Raw genomic sequence first — 20,047 nt, forward strand, 5'->3', positions numbered from 1 at the left:
TGGATTTCTGAAGTCCCTTCCAAGATTAGAGACATCCTGTGGTCCCTGTGATGCTCGCCCAGGGTCAGGGACAAGAGAATTACCCTCTAACTTAATTTGATGGTTTGTTACTGTTTTGATGTTTTTATATTGTGCAAATCACTTTGAGCAACTCCTTTTTGAAAGGGAAAAAATCAGGCAAAAATCCTTGAAATAAAATATAATTTAGTTTTTTATATATAGTTTTATCCCTCCCACCTCAAAAAGGGGCAAAGAGAAATTAGCACAGTGTGGAGGTAAACAACCAGATACATAATTAGGAGTTCAATAGTTGAATCAAGGCATTTTTTTTAAAAAAAAAATAATCATGACAAATGATAAGACAGAGCTGAGTTACAGCCTAGGGGTGACCATATTACACCAACTTTAAAATCACTTCACTTGTTGCCAATTAGTTTCTGAGCAAAATATCAAGTGTTGGTTATTACCTTTAAAGCCCTACATGGTTTGGGTCCAGGTTACCTGCCTTCTCCCATACAATCCAACCCGCATACTCAGGTCCTCTGGGAAGGGTTTACTCCAGTCAGCCACAACTAGGCTGACAACTGTTAAACAGAGGACCTTTTTTCTGCTACAGACTGTGGAATGGCCTGCTGGAGGAGATTCGTCAACTTAATACACTTTCTGAGTTTAAGACAGCCATAAAGACTAGTCTCTCTGGCAGGCTTACCCAGATGAATTTTAAACCTAAGAATTTTAATATGTTGTGATTGTTATTTTAATATTGTATTGGTTTTATATGCTCTTTTAACTAGTTTTATGTATTATATTGTATTTAATATTGTTCCCCACCTCAATACAGAGGGAGAGGCGGGTAAGAAGTATATTATTACCATATTTCTTCGATTGTAAGACGCCATCGATTGTAAGACGCACACTAATTTCAGTACCACCACCAGAAAAAAAAACCAACCTAAGACACACCCACGATTCTAAGACGCACCCCATTTTTAGAGATATTTATATGGGGAAAAAGTGCATCTTAGAACTGAAGAAATACAGCGTTATTATTAAATCTGCCAAATTGCTGAAATATAAAAACCAGCATCTTTATAAGGAAGAAATCTTTTATCCATCCCTACTTAGGACCTCTACCTTCACCATAAGGAAGGTGAAAGCATGCTGGCTCTCCATCATGAACTGGAACACACACAGCCCTCCTCCCCACTGATGTTAGAGGAAGCTCTGTGGGCCAAACCTGCAAATATTGTCAAAGTAGAAAAGGAAGTAGGGGAGCCTCAGCATTTAGACGCAATTCCCACTAATAGCAATGCATTGTCAAGTTTTGAACATTGATTTCAGGATGCCGACGTTGGCAACGAAGCAGTTGCAGAAGGCTCAGAAATCCGAGCTCTTGTGAGCAACTCAAGAGCATATGTGCACCTCTGAGAAACTGGATGGAGATGACCCTGAGTAACAAGTACGCGATCCCCTAATCATTTGAAGAAGTGCAAAATGATGTATTTGTCTGTGGATTCAGTGTATGAGATATAGTTAACTTAGAAGAAAGAAAAGAATTTGATTATTGTCTTAAATGTAATTAAACAAGGAGAGAATATAATTCACATTTGGGATGTGTAGAGAGCTGAAAATACACCTTAACCTTTGTGTGTGTTTCTCTTCTCCTTTTTTCTCTTTTTCTTTTCCCCTGGATGTGATGTTTCCATGTAATGCTTTTATGTCATGTATGTTTGCGAAGCAAATAATAATAATAATAATAATAATAATAATAATAATAATAATAATAATAATAATAATAATATAATAATAATAATAATAATAATAATAAAATAATAATAATAATAATAATAATAATAATAATAATAATAATAATAATAATAATAATAATAATAATAATAATAGAAGAAGAAGAAGTGCAAAACCAGGTAGAAGACATTTGCCAAAGCTGCCTTGGAAATCTGCCACACGCATAGGCAGGCAGCGGTGGCAAGAGCAATGGGGAGGAAAGGTGACGGCGTGTGTATTTAAAATCCTGATTTTAGTCCTTTCCTATTCTGTACGCTTTGAAGTAACAGTTATCTGCATTGTGATTCTTGAAAATAGTTGTCCTGTGTGAACATGCTTCTACGAAGCATCCAACGTATCAGGAAGGCTGTAGCAGTGGATTTTCTGGATCGCAAAGTGGTTGGACACGATGATATTGATGATCCTTTCCATCCATGATCCTTCAGATGCTGGTGGTACAGTCAGGCCCTTGCTAGGACCTCACAGCTAACCAATGGACAGTGCAATGCAAGGCATGAGGCAGCAGTACCTCTATTCTCGCTTTCAACAGACTGACCCTCCACTTTCAGAACAAGTGTGAAAGAAGCTGCTGCGCTTTCTCACTCAGACACGCGCACATCCCTCTTCCAGTTTTAGGTGAGCCCACTTCTTCAAGGACCCCCCAAAATCCTGTAACCAGCACTGCAAAGAACATTCAAACTATTTATTCCTGCAGCTAAATCTGCATGCTCCAGCTCAACTGAAAGTCTGAGGCTGAGGGAGGCCCAGTCAGTGAATGGTTTGCATTTTAGCTCCATCTACTGACTGCTGCTGGCAGTGACATTTTTAAAAAATCATGGGAGTGTTTTAAAGAACAGACTGCTTATGGGGAAATGATTTGCATCTTATAGACAGAAACTTGTCCATAAAAGCTTTATAGTGCTGGAGGATAATTGGCAGCATATTCTGTAGCCAGATATGTGGGTGAGAGAGAGAAAGCGCTTTTGAAGAATTGCAGCATTTAATTGTACCACAACGGTTAACACAAGGAAACGTATACTTTATGTGCTGGTCTCATGCATTATATACAGTGCTTTATCATGGATGTACTTTTAAAAACTTATTTTCTGCATTCTTAGCTCACCTTCCCTCCAAGACACTTTACATGCAGATGACACAAAACTGGGTGGGATAGCTGGAAGACAGAAACAAACTTCAAAGTGATCTTGATAGGCTGGAGTGCTGGGCTGAAAACAACAGAATGAAATTTAATAGGGATAAATGCAAAGTTCTACATTTAGGAAATAGAAACCAAAGGCATAGTTACAAGATGAGGAATACTTGGTTCAGCAATACTACAAACGAGAAGGATCTTGGAATTGTTGTAGATCGCAAGCTGAATATGAGCCAACAGTTCAATATGGCTGCAAGAAAGGCAAATGCTCTTTTGGGCTGCATTAATAGAAGTATAGCTTCCAAATCATGTGAGGTACTGGTTCCTCTCTATTTGGCCCTGGTTAGGCCTCATCTAGAGTATTGCATCCAGTTCTGGGCTCCACAATTCAAGAAGGACGCAGACAAGCTGGAGCGTGTTCAGAGAAGGGCAACCAGGATGATCAGGGGTCTAGAAACAAAGCCCTATGAAGAGAGACTGAAAGAACTGGGCCTGTTTAGCCTGGAGAAGAGAAGATTGAGGGGAGACATGATAGCACTCTTCAAATACTTAAAAGGTTGTCACACAGAGGAGGGCCAGGATCTCTTCTCGATCCTCCCAGAGTGCAGGACACGGAATAACGGGCTCAAGTTAAAGGAAGCCAGATTCCAGCTGGACATCAGGAAAAACTTCCTGTTAGAGCAGTACGACAATGGAATTAGTTATCTATGGAGGTTGTGGGTTCTCCCACACTAGAGGCCTTTAAGAGGCAGCTGGACAACCATCTGTCAGGGATGCTTTAGGGTGGATTCCTGCATTGAGCAGGGGGTTGGACTCGATGGCCTTGTAGGTCCCTTCCAACTCTTGCTATTCTATGGTTCTATGTAAGCATCACTACACTTCTGCAAACGTTTTTTGCCTCACTATACATATAAATTCGGCACCTGGCAAATCTGAACCAAGCCTAACATACTAGGATACATGGTCAGGATTGGGGAGAGCTTCCCTTCTTAGCACTACCATGGTGCATTTGCTTCTGCAGTTCATGAAAACCAGGGTGTTTGGCACATTGCCTAGAAGTCTAGGTAATGCCCAGTGATGCGCGCTCAATGTAAGAAGCAACAAAATTGGATTTCATGGTCATTATTCTCCCTGTAACACACACACACACACACACACACAGAGAGTTTTCCTTGTGCCACACAGTTCTGCCATATAGGAGTTTGGTGGAACAGGCGGCCTGAGCTGTCCCACTGCGCCAGTTTTGAGGAGTTTGTGTCACACCTGGCAAGCCAATTGGTTGTCAGTTTATTAGAAAACAGAGCATGGACTGTTCCTTTGCCTTTCACAGAAGTTCACTGCGCAGAAATCCACAGGTAAAGCTTTTCACAGGATAAGAGATAAACATGATTGTGTGTTGATGGCTTGCACAACCTGCAGTAAAATCATAGCTATAGAGACTGGTTGAAAAGTTGGCAACCTTAGCCATTGCTTCAGCGTGATAGCTCATAAGTTCAAAGTTAAACAAAGCAGTCCTTCAGTCTGGAATGAAATGTACTACCTGTGCCTGAAACTCTCAATGCTGCTAGAACTTCTAATACACACCTACCAAGATGCTACCCTGAACTTTCTCTTTGCCATGTCTGTTGGACATAGTATAACATTACTCATTCTCTGACACAGCACAGCGTGGATTCTTATGACCTTACAAATCTAGAATGGAGGTCAGCTAACCGATCAGCCTGCTTTTGCAAGACAACAGAACCTCTCTCAACATCTCGAGTTCCATTGCTGATTATTCACAAAGCCAAGGATATACCCGGCTGCAACAGCTCTACCACTTTGTGCGTGGATTTCATTTATGAAATTGTCCCCCCACCCCCCATGAAGCCTAATTGATTTAACTCTGTAACCCTTTATTGAATGCGTTTTTAATGCATGGGTAGACAGAGGCAGTGCTACAGCAGAGGGCTACTCTGCAACAAAAGCGTACCTTCTTCTCTTCCTGCCCAAAACGTACTTCATTTTGAAGGAGTTTGCCCCTCAGCATTTATGACCAATGGAATCTCAATTCTCAGCAACCGCCCAAGTGGTATAAGGTGTGTGCATTGCCATTTGGCACAGAATACACTCAAATCAGGTGAGATTTGGGCTTGTTCTGTAGCCTCCAGTTTTTAAATTCACATGGGCCAGTCAATGTTGTTTTCTTCCAAAGCTGAAGAGTATCCTTGGAGGAATTAAGAAGGGCTAAAAATGAAACGATGCAAGGTCAAGTTATTAACGGCAGAACATTAGTACATACCTGTGTTAAGCCATGGAGCATGCTCAGTGTGAATGAGAGGATTCCCAGATGCTTAACGGAGCAGGCAGGCTGAGTTGAGTATGTGCGAAATTTAGATTACTTTGCTCTTTATACAACACACTCCTGCCTGGTGCTAACCAAAGGCTACTCTTCTCCTTCCTGGAAAACACAAATGTTTATATGATCCCATGTGTTGCATTTCTATTTATAAATTGTTGTGAGCTACAGTAGACCCCATTTTACAGCCACAAGGTGTACTAGAAATATTTTTTAAAAAGAAGTTTTGACTTAAGCTTTGAGAGGAGAAAAAATAGTTTCACAATTGGCACTGCTTGTTTACAGTGTGGAATCATCGTGGAGATATTTTTTGGTTCCTCAACAAAGGCTTGGAGCATGGGTGGGCAATTTGTGGCCCATCCAGATGTTTTGGCCTACAACTCCCATCAGTCTTAGCTGGCATAGCCCACCCCTGGCTTAGAGGCTGCAGAATATATGAAATACACAAGGCAGGCTATGGATACAATGTCTACTTTTCTTTTCCACAATTCTTTCTTGGGCGTCTTTCTGAAGGTCAATTTGAATATGAATCAGCATGGTGGGAGATGTGTAAGAGTGTAATGGTGAGCTATGGTTTGAGCAGGAAGTGAGCTGATGGGTTGATTTCAGTTTAGAATCTTGGGACACTTCACAGACAAGAAGTGACGAAAAAGAGAGGTACCAGTTCACACAAAATTCTGTTTTCTGCCACTTCTTGCAGCTTGGGAAGTGACTTTAAGAGTTTACCCACAGATAGAGAACACCCCTTACCAATATACCAGGCCAAGGGAAGTAATCTAGTGACAAATGTAGGAACAAGTAGTGATGTAATTGGCTGGATAAGATGCTTCAAATTTCCCCGGCTGTCAGCTCCTGGTAGGGGTCCATCCACTGTGACTTATCACAAGTCACCTTCTTTTCCTTAGATGCCAACCCCCTCCTGTGCACACTTCTGGATTTCTGCCTCTTAAAGAAAAGAGCTGCCTGTTCCCTATTTTAAAAGTATTTTTAATTTTTTTTTAAAAAAAATGTCAATGGGCCTCTTCTAATATGAAAAGGTATTCTCAATTCTCAAAAAAGGTAGTCTATCCAGAAGCTATTTCCACCCCTCAAAAGCATGTTTATTTTTCGAGACAGATAAATACCGTATTTCTTCGACTGTAAGATGCCATCGATTGTAAGACGCACACTAATTTCAGTACCACCAACAGAAAAAAAGCTTTGATTCTAAGAAATAATAAATGTACCCGCGATTCTAAGACGCACTCCGTTTTTAGAGATATTTTTATGGGGAAAAAATCGAAGAAATACGGTACTATAATATTTATACCCCGCCTTTCTTTTCCTAAGAGCAACTTTGAGAAAATGAACAACAAAACAGCATAAAACATGATTTAAACAACAAATGTTAAAACATCAGTATAGTATCAGCCAAAAACAAGACAGAAAAAAAGTTATATAAGTTTCCTGTTATTAATTTTAAAAAGATGATGACGACAAAACATTTCCAGAGTTCTTGAACAGCCATTCCATCGCTAGCTATATAAAATCAATGCTTACCGACAATATATGCTGCTTTTGCACGAAGCGGAATGCCCTGCACTCACTGCCAGGCTACATATATCTAAAATGCAGTCAATAACCAAAGGTCTTTTAATGAAACACACACACTAATAATTTTGAAATCAACTTTATTTACACAATTTCACAGGTTTAACAATATGTGAAACTTCTGTCACATTTTTTTTCCTTCTTAAAGTGGAAATGCACCTTAAGATAGAAAAGGATTCTTACCTCATCCTTTTTCACAGTTTTGAGTAAGCAATATAAAATTACTAACCAAGGGCATGATCAAGTCCAAATTAACCACTTTTAATTGGATTGATTTAAAAATACACTTAGGGTGCAATCCTATGCATGTCCAAAGAGGAAAAAAAAACCTCCTACAAATCCCAGCATGTCCCAGCCAGCTGGGAGTTGCAAGACTTTTTTTCTGTCCACACACGCATAGGATTGCGCCTTTAATGATCCCAGTTGGGACTTGAAAGTGCCTAATTTTGGGCTAGATTGTGCCCCACATATTTTATTTTTAGAAATACTCTCTGACTCAAATATGCTTGCTTCAGTCCAATAATTTGAAGCTCATCTTAATCCCATGTTAACTGTAGCTCAACATTTGCCTGCATACTGTCCAAAACGTCTGACATACCTTCTGCCCTAGGATACAATGGCTTATTAACTTCAGCCAAACAAGACTTTTGTCATTAATAACTCTTAACAAATTATCAATAGGCATGTCACTGTAAGTCTATTAATTCAATATTGTCAGCCCAGAAAACATGGTGGCCTTAAAACAGAATGAAACGGTAGAAAAATATTACAGAATTAGTATTAAAACTATGTGTGGAGGGAGAGAGAGAGAGAGTCACAGGTCATCACATTCTTCTTTGGGGGAAAAAAGTGATCCCTTTCAGCTCTTCAGGCAGGTAATCCTGCTGTACAGGTTCCTTATACATGGGGTTATATTTATAACCTTTCCCATAGCCTATGTCTTTCATGAGCCTAGTTGGTGCATTCCTCAAATGCAAAGGGACAGGTGGAAGGGGTCCTTGGTGGTTTCTCAGGCATGCCTTGACTTTGCTATAAGCGCTGTACACTTCTATAGACTTTGGTGCTCTGGCAAAATAGGTTACACACTGTGCCAGTAAGACCTGTACAAGAAAAGGAAAAACAAACAGAAATTAACAGAGCCATATGTCACATGAATGAAGCCAACTCATCCTAAGTTCCCACTGCTTAGATATCAATTGTTAGCCAGTATTTGATAGAACCATAGAATAGTAGAGTTGGAAGGAGCCTATAAGGCCATCAAGTCCAACCCCCTGCTGTCCAGTTGCCTCTTGAATGCCTCTAGTGTGGGTAACAGGTTCCATTGTCGTACTGCTCTAACAGTCAGGAAGTTTTTCCTGCTATCCTGCCGGAATCTGGCTTCCTGTAACTTGAGCCTATTATTCCGTGTTCTGCACTCTGGGATGATCGAGAAGAGATCCTGGCCCTCCTCTGTGTGACAACCTTTCAAGACCTTAAAGAGTGCTCTCATGTCTCCCTTCAATCTTCTCTTCTCCAGGCTAAACATGTCCAGTTCTTTCAGTCTCTTCTTTGTTTCCAAACCCCTGATCATCCTTGTTGCCCTCTTCTGAACCCCCTCCAGCTTGCCTGCACCCTTCTTGAAAATGCAGTGTCAGGTGCTACCAAGTAACAATGGCGTACAGTAAATGCCCTTTGTTTATAATTTCACTCTTTTGCAGGGTACAATGGGTCATCTGAAAACTGATACCGAAACAGTAAGCTCTTCAGATCAATTTAAAAAGGTACTGTACTCAGAGTTAAAACATGCAAACAGACAGCCATGTGGTGCAGCTGGCCTGTGCCATTTCAGACGGCAGTGGGGCAGTGGGGCATGGCACTTTAATATCTATCCATCCACACACGTATACACATACTTACTAGACTGGTCCCCCACTCACAGTAGTTTTCTTTGAGAAAGTACTTAAACATGATTCTCCTGAAATGGTACATCCTAGCAAAAACTGTACCACATGACTAGTCTGAGCATGTGTTTCATGTTTATCAGTTAACATAACAGCAGCCTTTGCAACAATCAACTATAACCATTCTTAACGATGGTTAACACTTGGGCTCAGCCAAGCATTAGCTTGATCTGTTCTGAGCTCAATCATGGGAAGTCCCCAAACCCCATCCTTTCACTCATTTACCTGACTGCTACTCTAGAAGTAAAAAAAGAAAGCGGAAAAAGGGGTGCAGAGGAAGACTTTTCGTGTACAGAGATATATTTAGTGAACCCAGCACATTTTGAATATATTCTTTTGGGACATTATTAGGTGCAATCAACTGTCATCTTCCAGGTGTGCTGCAAAATATTGCTACTGCAATGATCCAGGCACTGGTAGCTCTGGGCAATATGACCTTTCCAGGGTTGTTGATGCCTTGTGGATCTACATATGCCTTGGAAACTTCATTACAGCTACCAGCACCAATATCACTGCAGGAGCAGCACTCCAGGCGCTGGTGGAGAAGATCCTCCCACGCCTTCCATCGGCTGCCTCCAGAGGAGCTGCAAAAGAAATTGGGGGGGGGGATTGGTTTGGAGGCTGACTGGTAAGTTTCCATCTCAGGAGTCCCTGACCTTTTTGGGCCCATGGGCCCATTTGGGAATTTGAGAAACTGCTGTGGGCACCACCACAAAATGTCTGATCAGTGGATCAGCGCTTTAGCATATGTACCTGTCACATCTATAGGTCTTTGACTGCATCTTATTGAGCAAAATGTGTTTTGTGCAACTTCCCATTAATAAGGGATTGTCTTTTTGGTAAATTGCTGGTGGTGCAATGCAGTTAATGTTTCTTTTAAACATACGTTTTGTCAATGTCCAGTACTTGCTTCTTTTGGGGAGGAGGTTATTACACAGAAAAAAATTGTTCCAGAAAAGAGACCTATTATTGACCTATTGGCTTTTTAAAATTACTTACTTGCTTCTTGGAAATTAACAAACGGTCATCTTAAATGGATTCTCTACACCCTTTTGACAATATTAAAAACAATGTTTCATAAGTGCCTGCAGGTGCTACATTGGGATTCCTTCTCCCTCTGACCTGGAGTACTCCAGGGTAGTTAAACACTGTAGGGTAGTTACACACCAACCACTATCTGTCACTTAAGCTTATATTCTGAGTTAAGTACTAACTTTAACAAGATCTTTAATTATACCAGTAGTAAAACAACTTTGTTAGGAAGGAAAAACAGGGCATTAACAGGACCAAGCGACCTAAGGCTTCAATTCTATACCCACTGAATGGCATTTACTTCTGAGTATATATGCATAGGATTGCACTGTCCATCCCATCAAATAGAAGGAAGCAAAAATGGAGGAGAAAGTAACATTAAGTGGTTGAAATGATGACAGTTACAGAACTGAATTCACAACTACTTTACCTCACACTCTGGCATTCCAATGAAGTGGCAGCCTTGATAAGCAGCCACTGCTTGAGTTAATGCCAAGGGATCTGCCAATCCTACAACCAAAGAATAAAAATAAACGTTTGTTATAATTAGTAACATAATACTCCACTTTTTTTTTTTAACTTTGTAAGCAAAGTCTCACATCGCAGCAGGTGTCAGGGGGCAGCAGTGTTGGGCATTTGCCAAGAACCACACCTCATGAGGAGGCCCACTACCAACTCATAGAGTTCCCTTTCTGTTGCTGCTTGCACACCTGCCTCCTATGGACAAGTCAGCAGTGAAATAAACAAGGGTCGGATCCAGATTTAGGTGTTTGTAACTGTGGTGGCAGAATTGGGACTTCTCTGCCAGTTTTTCTCCACAGCAGCCCTCCCACACCCCAGCTGTACATAGAGGGTCAAGGGAGCCTGCTGAATGAATGGATGAGAGGTGATTCCCTGAAAATTGGATGGCGGCACCTTTTGTGAGCACCTTTTATCCATAGAGGGCAGATCCTGGATCCAACCCAAAAAGAAGTAGTAAACACTGCTGCTCACCTTGTTCTCTTCCTCTGGGCAACTGTGCAGTTTGGGGTCAAAGGGAGAAAGCAAGAGACAGTGCAGTGCTGACAGCAATGAGTGGGTCTACTGAGGGTATCTTATTCTCCAAAACATGGAGCCAGCTTTGTCTCACATCACTTGACTACTGAATAAAAGGGGCAGGTTTAGGTACCTGCCATTATAATCAATGGAGCAACAACGTAGTTAACACAGCTTGTCCAGTCAAGAAGTCTAGAAACTTTCAAGGCCAAGTAAGCAAGACATGGCAGAGAGGGGGACGGGACCTTCGCTCCCTGTCATTCCCTCCTGGGCACATAACCACAATAACAGCATTTTTTAGCTCAGTTCAGCTCTTTCTCTGTTCTTGATGATGTTACATAGACATCCTTGAATGACCATTGTGTTTCTATTACTCCACTCTATGTTCTACTGCGAAGCTCATTGAGTGCCCTTGATTGACCAAGGTGCACCAACACCAGAACACAGAGCCCTTTTCAGAGGCGTAATGGCTTAAATGCTGTTGTACAGGTGCCTGGTGAGGCACGGTGCTGGCATAGCCAATGGTCCAGTCTATGGTACATTGCAGTGCTAGTGGACAGGCATATAGAATCAATTCATGAACTAACTAATCTGAAGTGAGACCACAACTCTGCAATGTGCAGGGGTTGGTGTCCCCAATGGAGTCTTAGAAACATCCAAGTCAACCAGCAGAACTTCCATGATCCAAATGGTTCAACATTTGAGGTCTCCAGAACCACCCAGAGAGCTTCGGCTATTGGGCGGTATAAAAAATATAATAAATAAATAAATTAGTCTGAAACTAATAAAAGTATTTTGGCAAAAACAAAGATCTACCCCAGATGGGCACAATGTCATTTTGGGATCCATGTCTTTTGTCAAGTACATCTGATGGTTCAATCGATGCACAGCCAAGCACATCTCAAAATGTCTATGGCCCAGGTGTCCTTTTCACAGTGGCTGCCATTAAACAACCAGATGGCTACTGTGGGTTTAGTTAAATTGGCTCCAAATCACCCCTGAATTAGCTTCGTATGGAGCTGGATCCAAGGCAACACTGACGAAGTACAATAAATTACAACGGACAAGCAATAACTGTGGGTTAAATGGTGATACAGGGAATAATAGTGGGAGGAGCAAGGCTTAGACCTGTGCTTACTGATGAAAAAAAGAGGTAAACCATATAGCAGCCCTCCTAAGTTAGTTAGTTAGTTAAAACATTGCTTAGCCTTCTTTCAGGGCAGAAGCCCTCCCAAGGTGGCATACAGCAATAAAACAGATAAAACCAGTAAGACATTAAGAGCAATAAAAAACACAATAAAACAGTAAAAGCACATTTGAAACAATAAAAACGACAATAAAAACAGTCATAAAACTAACAAAACCAGCAATAAATACAGCAATCATATTAAGAGAAAACCAGAGCAAAATAATGTTTTCAAGTCCGTCTTAAAAGCCTGCAATGATGGAGTATGGCAACTTATTCCAGAGGTGTGGGGCCACTGTAAAAAAGGCCCTCCCTTGTGTGGTCACCCACCTAACTGCTCTCACAGGAGGGTAAATGAGAAGGGCCTCTCAGAAAGAGTATGGGAAAGAGTATATCTTAAAGTATGGAAACACCGGTATGGGTGAAGGTAGTCCTTCAAGAAAGTTACTCACCTATATCTTCACTTGCAAACCTCACCAGCCTTCTTGCTACATATAGCGGATCCTCACCACCTTCAAGCATTCGTGCAAGCCAGTAAAGAGAAGCATTTTCATCAGAGCCTCGCATGGACTTGTGGAGTGCAGAGATACAGTTGTAATGCTCTTCACCTATTTAGAGACACAAAAGAAATTTAAAAATCCATTAACACTCTTGGTCATCCAGTGCTGCTGGCTGGTAATACGTTCATGGCAGGCAAGAGGAAATACGTTTCTGCAGTGCCTAATTAATTACAGCATTATTTGCTGAAAGATGTAGTGATGGATGCTGGTTAGATGTCTTTAAAAAGGATTCCACACACTTGTGGTGGATGAGTCTGTCCTTGGCCATCAGCCCTGACAGCTACATGCAACCTCTGTTCTAAGCAGTATACATCTAAGTACCAGATGCTCAGAGCAGCAAATAGGGCTGGGTATCGCTTTCACAATGTCCTAGGGAGAGTGACAGACTGCTGGATCCGATGGACCCGTGATTTGATCTAGCGAGGCAATTTGTTTGCTCTCTTTAGGCTTTATTAGTGGTGGTAATCATTTGGGCTAGCAAGAGATTGTTTTAAGTGTGGATTTATCCAGATGCACACTTTTATATTTATTTATTTGTTATATTTATATCCTGCTTTTTCCTTCAAGGAGCCCAAGTGGTGGGCCACTCTGCCACTCTGCATTTTACCCTCATAACTGTCTTGTGAGGTGGGTTAGGCTGAGAGTTGATGGCTGGCCCAAAGTCCCCCAGTGAGTTTCACAGCAGAGTGGGGACCAGAACCCAGGTCTCCCCAGTCCCAGTCCTACACTCTAATGACTACACCACACTGGCACTACTAGTTGTTGTATCTTATTCAAAGTGATTGCATGTTCCCATAGCCTAGAACTGCTTCCCGATATGGGCCAGTGTGGTGTAGTGGCTAAAGTGTTGGACTGGGAGTCAGAAGATCTGGGTTCTAGTCCCCACTCAGCCATGGAAAACCACTGGGTGACATTGGGCCAGTCACACACTCTCAGCCCAACCCACCTCACAGGTGAGGATAAAATGGAGAGGAGGAGGATTATGTATGCCGCTTTGGGTTCCTTGGAAGAAAAAAGGCGGGATATAAATGCAAAATTTAATTAATTAATTAATTAATATTATTATTCAAATGAGCTTTCATCCTGGTGCCCTTCAGATGTTTTGGATTACAACTCCCATAATCCCTGACCATTAGCGATACTAGTTGGGGCTGATTGTAAGCCATAACATCTGGAGGACACGAGGTTCAGGAAGGTTGCTATAAGTAATGTATAACAATATCTAGGGCCGTGTCCTTCGGCCTCTGAATTGAAAGGCAAAAACATTTGTAATTCATTTATTTATTTATTGCATTTCATTACAGAATAAATGAAGTGCTGTGCATTCTCCATGTTTATCCCCCATTTTATGTGCAAAGTGTTGGAATTTCTCATCTCCTTTGGGTCCAAGTGCTTTAGGGTTGTTCTGTGAGTGACATTTTGTTCTTCAATTCAGCCAAACCAACATACATACAACAGTCCAACTGAATTTTATGTTTCTTGAGGAGGTTCTAGGGCAAGTTGAGGAGGCTGATTTGAGGAAGTTCACCGTAATGGCTCCTGGGCGCCACCAGCAGGTTCAGAGCACATCAGCCAATCACAGTCTCCAGCCACAGGAAAGCCACTGGCACCTTCCCTGCCACAGCTAGCAACTATCCTGGTATTTTTGTTAGTGAAGTTGTTCGCCTGCATCCTTCTAAACTGGGTTTTCCTGAGAATTGGCCTATCCGTATCTCAAAAGCCTGGCCTCTTCTAAGGCACACAAGGGCCAGAAGGAGACAGCTATTTTTAATAGTGCTCCACACAAAGAGCTCGCTGGTATGCCATCATGATCAGGCCAATATAAACAGCATGTCTGTGCTCTGTCACGGCATTCAGGCTTTCAACTTGAGCCGGCAGCAATAAACCCAGCAGCTGGGCGTCTCGTCACACTCCTGGGAATGGCGTCGCCTGGTCTCTTAAAAGCAGGAGGGCCTTCAAATATTTAGAAAGGCAAGTTCAGTCTATACTTCCCAGCATACATTCTTGTGTGCAGTGTTTTAAGCCAGTAGGTTTCTTTTTAGCAGATGGAGAAGGGAGTGTGGGGGGGGGGGGGAATAGAAAAAAGCCTTAGCAGTAATGATAATCACAACACACACACACACACACACACACACAATCTATATACAAAGACACACAAAAGCACAAAGATGGTCCCATGCCTGGAGATCTGGGGGTGAAAAGGCTCTGGTTGTAAACATACTCATAACTGCTTTCAAATATTTATTTATTATTGCATTTATATCCCACTTTTTGTCCTCCAAGTAACCCAAGGCGGCATATGTAATCCTCCTCCTCTCAATTTTATCCTCACAACAACCACCCTGTGAGGTGGGTTGGGCTGAGAGTCTGTGACTTGCCCAAAATCACCCAGTGGGTTTCCATGGCCGAGTGGGGACTAGAACCTGGATCTCCTGTCTCCCAGTCCGACACTTTAGCCACTACACCACCCTGGGTCTCCTCTTAACTCAATCATCCTCAACGTGGAGTTATGGTCCAAGATACCACATTGAGGAAGGCAAACTATTCCAGTTAAGAAAGTTGTAGCCCACAAGACTTGTTTTTAACATCTTGAATAAAGAAATTTCCGAAGAGTTTCCACAAGAATCAGTGTTTTTCTTCACAGCACTAAAGGCAGTGGTGGCTCTTCACCTATATTTTTCCCATGTGTAATCTACACTGTGCTTAGACATTCAAGTTCAGAGAACCTTTTTAATTGGGGGTGCTGAAAGATAGAACAGAACATGTGCTCTACCCTGGATTTTTGTAGGTAAACAAACGTTTCTGAGATTTCCTGTGTGAGCTGAGCGCACTGTTTTGTTTACAACCTCTTGGATTTCAAACTAAACAGATTTACAAGATTATCTGAGAAACAGGCCAAATCATCTGGCATTCCGATGAGGATACCCTAAAGCTCCTAAAGACCAAAATGGCCACACACAGTCACTTTTGATCTAAATGGAAGCTGTGTCAGAGGTCAGGTGCCCAGCGTCAAGCTGATCAAAATTCACTTTCCGTGTTGGAATGGAGAGTAGAAAAGGGGCTAGGAAAAAAACAAGTTGCAGTTATTACAAATGTGTGACATTGGTTACACACATCTATGCCGCAGGGTTGTGCTTTGTGTGACAAAGCCGGAGCCAAGCAGCCACACAAAAGACGAAAAGCAGCCCCCAAAAAATCAATCTAGGGGACTTGGGCTAGACCTACACTACTGCTTTATAGTGGTATTGAAGTGCACTGATAACTGTTGGAGCATAGGACATATTCCATGTACTGCTTTCATAGTGTTATTTCCTGCTTTTTATTTTACATTCATAATGATTGGACATAAGGTGTAGATCTGGGCAAAGTGAAAAGAAGAAAGCAGAAAATTCGGAGGGTGTTTCTTCAGAATTGTAGGAGGAAAGCCAGAGGAAAAGGTTGTGAACAGTCCGAAATGGAGATAACTGAAGGAACAGAGGCTGTCTTCAACCTGGGGCACTCCAGATGTGCTAGACCACAACTCCTATCATTCCCAGCCAGCTGACTGGGAATTATGGGAGTTGCGGTCCACCGTAGGGGTGTGCACAGACCCCCCGATCCTCTTCGCGCCCGATCCGCAAATTGAAGATTGGGCCCGCTCCGCCCCGCCTCGTTCCGTCTAGGGGCCACTCCGCTCTGCTGCGGAGCTCCAGCTCCGAATCGGAGCTCCGCAGTGGCGGGGAGTGCCGCAAGGTAAGCCCACCTCCCTCCTTCCCCTTACCTGTATCCGTCCCTGCCCATCCCAGCTTCACTAGAACCCGCGGCTCAACCAGGAACTGTAGGCCCCGATTGCGGCCTACACTTCCTGGTTGGCTCTAGTGAAGCTGGGATGGGCTGGGACGGACACAGGTAAGACCCCCCTCCCCCTTACCTGGCTCTGCCGCCGTCACCGCACGGGCGGGTGGCGGCAGGGCCAGGTAACCCCCCTCCCTCCTCTCCCTTACCTGCATCCGTCCACGGTCCCGCGGCTGCTTCAACTGAACCCGAGGACTCAACCAGGAAGACTAGACCCCCCTCCCCCTTGCCCCCTTACCTGCTGCCGTCACCGCGTGGGTGGCAGCGACAGCGGCAGGGCCAAGTAAACCCCCCTTAACTTTTTTGCGGAGCTCCGGATTGAGGCGAAGGATCCACCTTCACCTCGATCCGCTCCGCAACGCTCCGCGGCTCCCCCAATCCTCTTCGCTTCCGCCTTAATGGGAGGCAAAGCCTCCCGATCCGCTCCTGCTTCTCTGGTCCGAGGAGAAGCGGAGCACATCCGTAGTCCAATGCATCTGGGGGGCACCAGATTAGGGAAGGCTGGACTGGGTGGTGGGAGTCCAATCTAGCCTGCCTTTGTATCTTCAACAGAAGCTTGAGCTGTAGCAATTAGTCACTGGAAAATGCTTACCTCCACGCCATGAAAAGCTTCAAGTGCGTTTTGTAAATTGAATCACTCTATAGTTCAAAAGTTGGCAACCCTAATGAGAATCCTGGTTTATGTGGGAAGGGTAAAAATCCCCCTGCCCCTTGGGAACCTGTGACTGTTGGAAGTGGAGACCAATCTGGTCCCAAACTGGTACCCATTAGATGTTTTAGACTACATTTCCCACAATTCCTGACCATGGGCCATGCTAGTTTGAGCTGATGGGAGCTGGAAGTCCAAAATATCTGGAAGGCGCCAATTTGGGAAAGGTAAACATATAAAGTTGTCTTGTATAGTACCAGACCATTGATCTATCTGCCCCATTGCTATCTTCACTGACTGGCAGTGTCTTCCCAGTGGCCCATCTTTATGCAAAGCTTATTCTCTACAACTCCATCAATGTTCTTTGACCCTGGCCTTTTCTAAGCAATTTAGGCTTCCTTAGATTTCGCATGTGACTTGGGGTTGAGTACACCAAGGCTCTGATTTAAGAAGACTGGTTGAGTATTCTCAGATCACATATGGCTTATAAAGAAACACCAACAGTTCTTCATCATGAACAGTTTTGCACTTTGGTGGTGTATACCACCACCATTTATACTAGCCGCCCTTTACCTGGCCAACAGGAAGTAACAACAGGGCCACTTCGTGCCAGGACAATTTTTGGAAGGGTGTTGGTACACATAGCCATAGCGCCCTGATTTGTATGTGCAGTCCTCAGCATAGATATTAAAATCCTAAACACGTACATACAAACACGTGCTAATATGAGAAGAGAATATAACTTCATGCCAAGGATTATACACAAGTATCAGGCACTTGGAAATGAGATCTAACACCACATCTGCTTAGTAGCTGGCCCTGGTCACGGCCAGAGACAGGACAAGACAGACCATTGGCCAAGTTCTATAAGGTTATATTTAGCTGTTTAGGAAGAGGCAGAAATTTGAATAATTACCACAATCAAAAATTAAAAGACATTACACCAACATATTATATCCAATATTAGTTTAACTTAAATCCCATTGATTTCAACGGATCTACTCTAAGTAGAACTAACATTGGATACAACCCAATGTGCTTCGGAGTAAGAGGGAAGCACTGTCCCTTTGTCGCAACTTTTCCTTTCTTCATTATTGTTAAAATCGTATTTTGCATAAAGCTTAGAAAAGAATTGCAGGCATCTCTTTCATCATAAGATTTGCTCCATGTCATTGAAGATAATCCAATGCATTTTACCGGTCAAGAAATGGATAAACAAAGTGCATTTGTTCAAAGGCTAATTAAATACGAGCATGTAAATAGTTAAATGCAAGGAGACAAGTCTAATCCTCAAAGCGCAATCTCCAATTCCGATCTCCGCCGCAAAGACAGACAGAAATGGCCAGCGTTTGTGACACATAATGGTGCCAAGTCACGAATTTAGCAAGAGCTGGTATCAAATTAGGAATCTGTGTACGCACTTATACGCAAGTGGTCTGACATCAGCAAATTACAAAATTCATTTCCTTAAAAAGGAATGCCAAAAATAAAAAGGGTCATTGAAAAATTCAAGTAAATATTGGCATGAATGGCTATATTGAGAGGAAGAGAGTCTCACATAAATATTCCTGTCAATTTTTTGGGAGAGAGGAACCCAACCAATTCCTGAAACCAACTCCAACATACCGTATTAGTAGCATGTGAATGTGTGATTTTAGTAAATATGAGGCTTCAATAAACAAATCATGGTGGAATAGACATCTATGAGCCACGGCAGAGACTGAATGATTTCTCTAGGACTCCTCTAAATCTGAAGGTGAGAGTTTAAAGGATACCACTGTTAAGTCTAAGATTTTGCATCATCTATACGATCAGTTTCAAAATCAATCTCCACAACTTGCATCAGGTTTATTCCAGCTTTCCACAGAAATAATGAAACATATCGGCCCCATTCAGGCATTCGGAATTTTGCCCCGTCTTCTCCAAACCTGACCTTCCTGTATTGAGCAGGAAGACCAATAGCAATTGTAAGCCTGCTTGATTGAATGTGGTTACAGTTGTCCCTGGGATTGGAAGCCCTGATCATGAAGGATTCCTGACTGTGGGGAGGACAATAACTATATTCAGCTAAACAGGCTTACAGCATCCATCAGGCACTGATCGGCTCAGGAGGGGGTGGGGTCAAAGGACCTCTATGGATACAATTCAGAATGCCTAGATGGAACGTTTGTAAAAACCGGGGCAAAACTCTGCCATTTTAGAACCTCAGCTCACTATTTTCATCCTTCAAGAGTTGTCCTGCTGAAGCTGGCTTCCATACTGTATCAAGTGGCTGAAAGCTACTTTCGACAGAATCAACAGAATCAAATTGATTCAACAGAATCTAAATGAGAAAGATTTTCCCCCATCAGCTGCAGGTGTGTATATGTGTGGGGTGGGGAGAATAAAATCTTCACTCCAATGCTCTGCACATAAAAAATAGCAGACAGCAAGGAGAAGGCAAGGCATAACACCTGGCTTCCTAGTTTTCTAGCTGTAGGGATTTCCTCTCACCCCAACAAAGGAAATCATTAACACATGCAACAACAAGAACACTCCGCAGCAGCCTTTAGTAGTCCAGAACAAGAAAATTCTTTTACTTTCACTCTGCTGCTTTACCAATTCAAGAAAAGAAAGCAGATTTTTCTTTCGCAGGGAAAATCTCAACGTCATTGAAACAGAAGTGTGTGTGCATGCGCACATGCGTGCACACACACAACCACCATCTTTGCATTATTATATAATTTTTAAAGAGAAATTCTTATCCTCATAGCATAGCACTGGGAATGCTCTTGAGGCAATATGCAAAATGCCACAAGCTATTCTTAGCCACAGACAAAGCCACTTTTCCCCCAACTGCCACACTGTCTCTAGGGAGAAATGGTATGTGTTACCTTATCCCTTTAAATGTTGTTCCCTTTGAGACAATAGCTTGGAGTTCACAGTACGTTCCCTGCCAATCTCCA

The 20,047-nt window shown here is 42.6% G+C and overlaps 1 protein-coding gene across 2 annotated transcripts in view; it reads right to left on the reverse strand.

The window, feature by feature from the left end:
- Window positions 1-6,929: 6,929 nt before the first annotated feature.
- WRNIP1 (WRN helicase interacting protein 1) overlaps window positions 6,930-20,047 on the reverse strand; it is a 41,254-nt gene continuing 28,136 nt past the window's right edge. Inside the window, exons 5-7 of one of the 2 annotated variants that reach the window (XM_063130286.1) lie at window positions 12,512-12,667; window positions 10,269-10,348; window positions 6,930-7,966 (exon numbers count right to left, since the gene is read on the reverse strand). In XM_063130286.1, coding sequence (XP_062986356.1) covers window positions 7,691-7,966; window positions 10,269-10,348; window positions 12,512-12,667 — 512 coding nt within the window. In that variant the 3' untranslated portion in view covers window positions 6,930-7,690. The remainder of the gene's footprint in view (window positions 7,967-10,268; window positions 10,349-12,511; window positions 12,668-20,047) is intronic. The other variant, XM_063130287.1, reaches the window with a different exon arrangement.

The sequence above is a fragment of the Elgaria multicarinata genome, chromosome 7 (assembly GCF_023053635.1).
Source record: "Elgaria multicarinata webbii isolate HBS135686 ecotype San Diego chromosome 7, rElgMul1.1.pri, whole genome shotgun sequence".
Taxonomy (NCBI): Eukaryota; Metazoa; Chordata; class Lepidosauria; order Squamata; family Anguidae; genus Elgaria; species Elgaria multicarinata.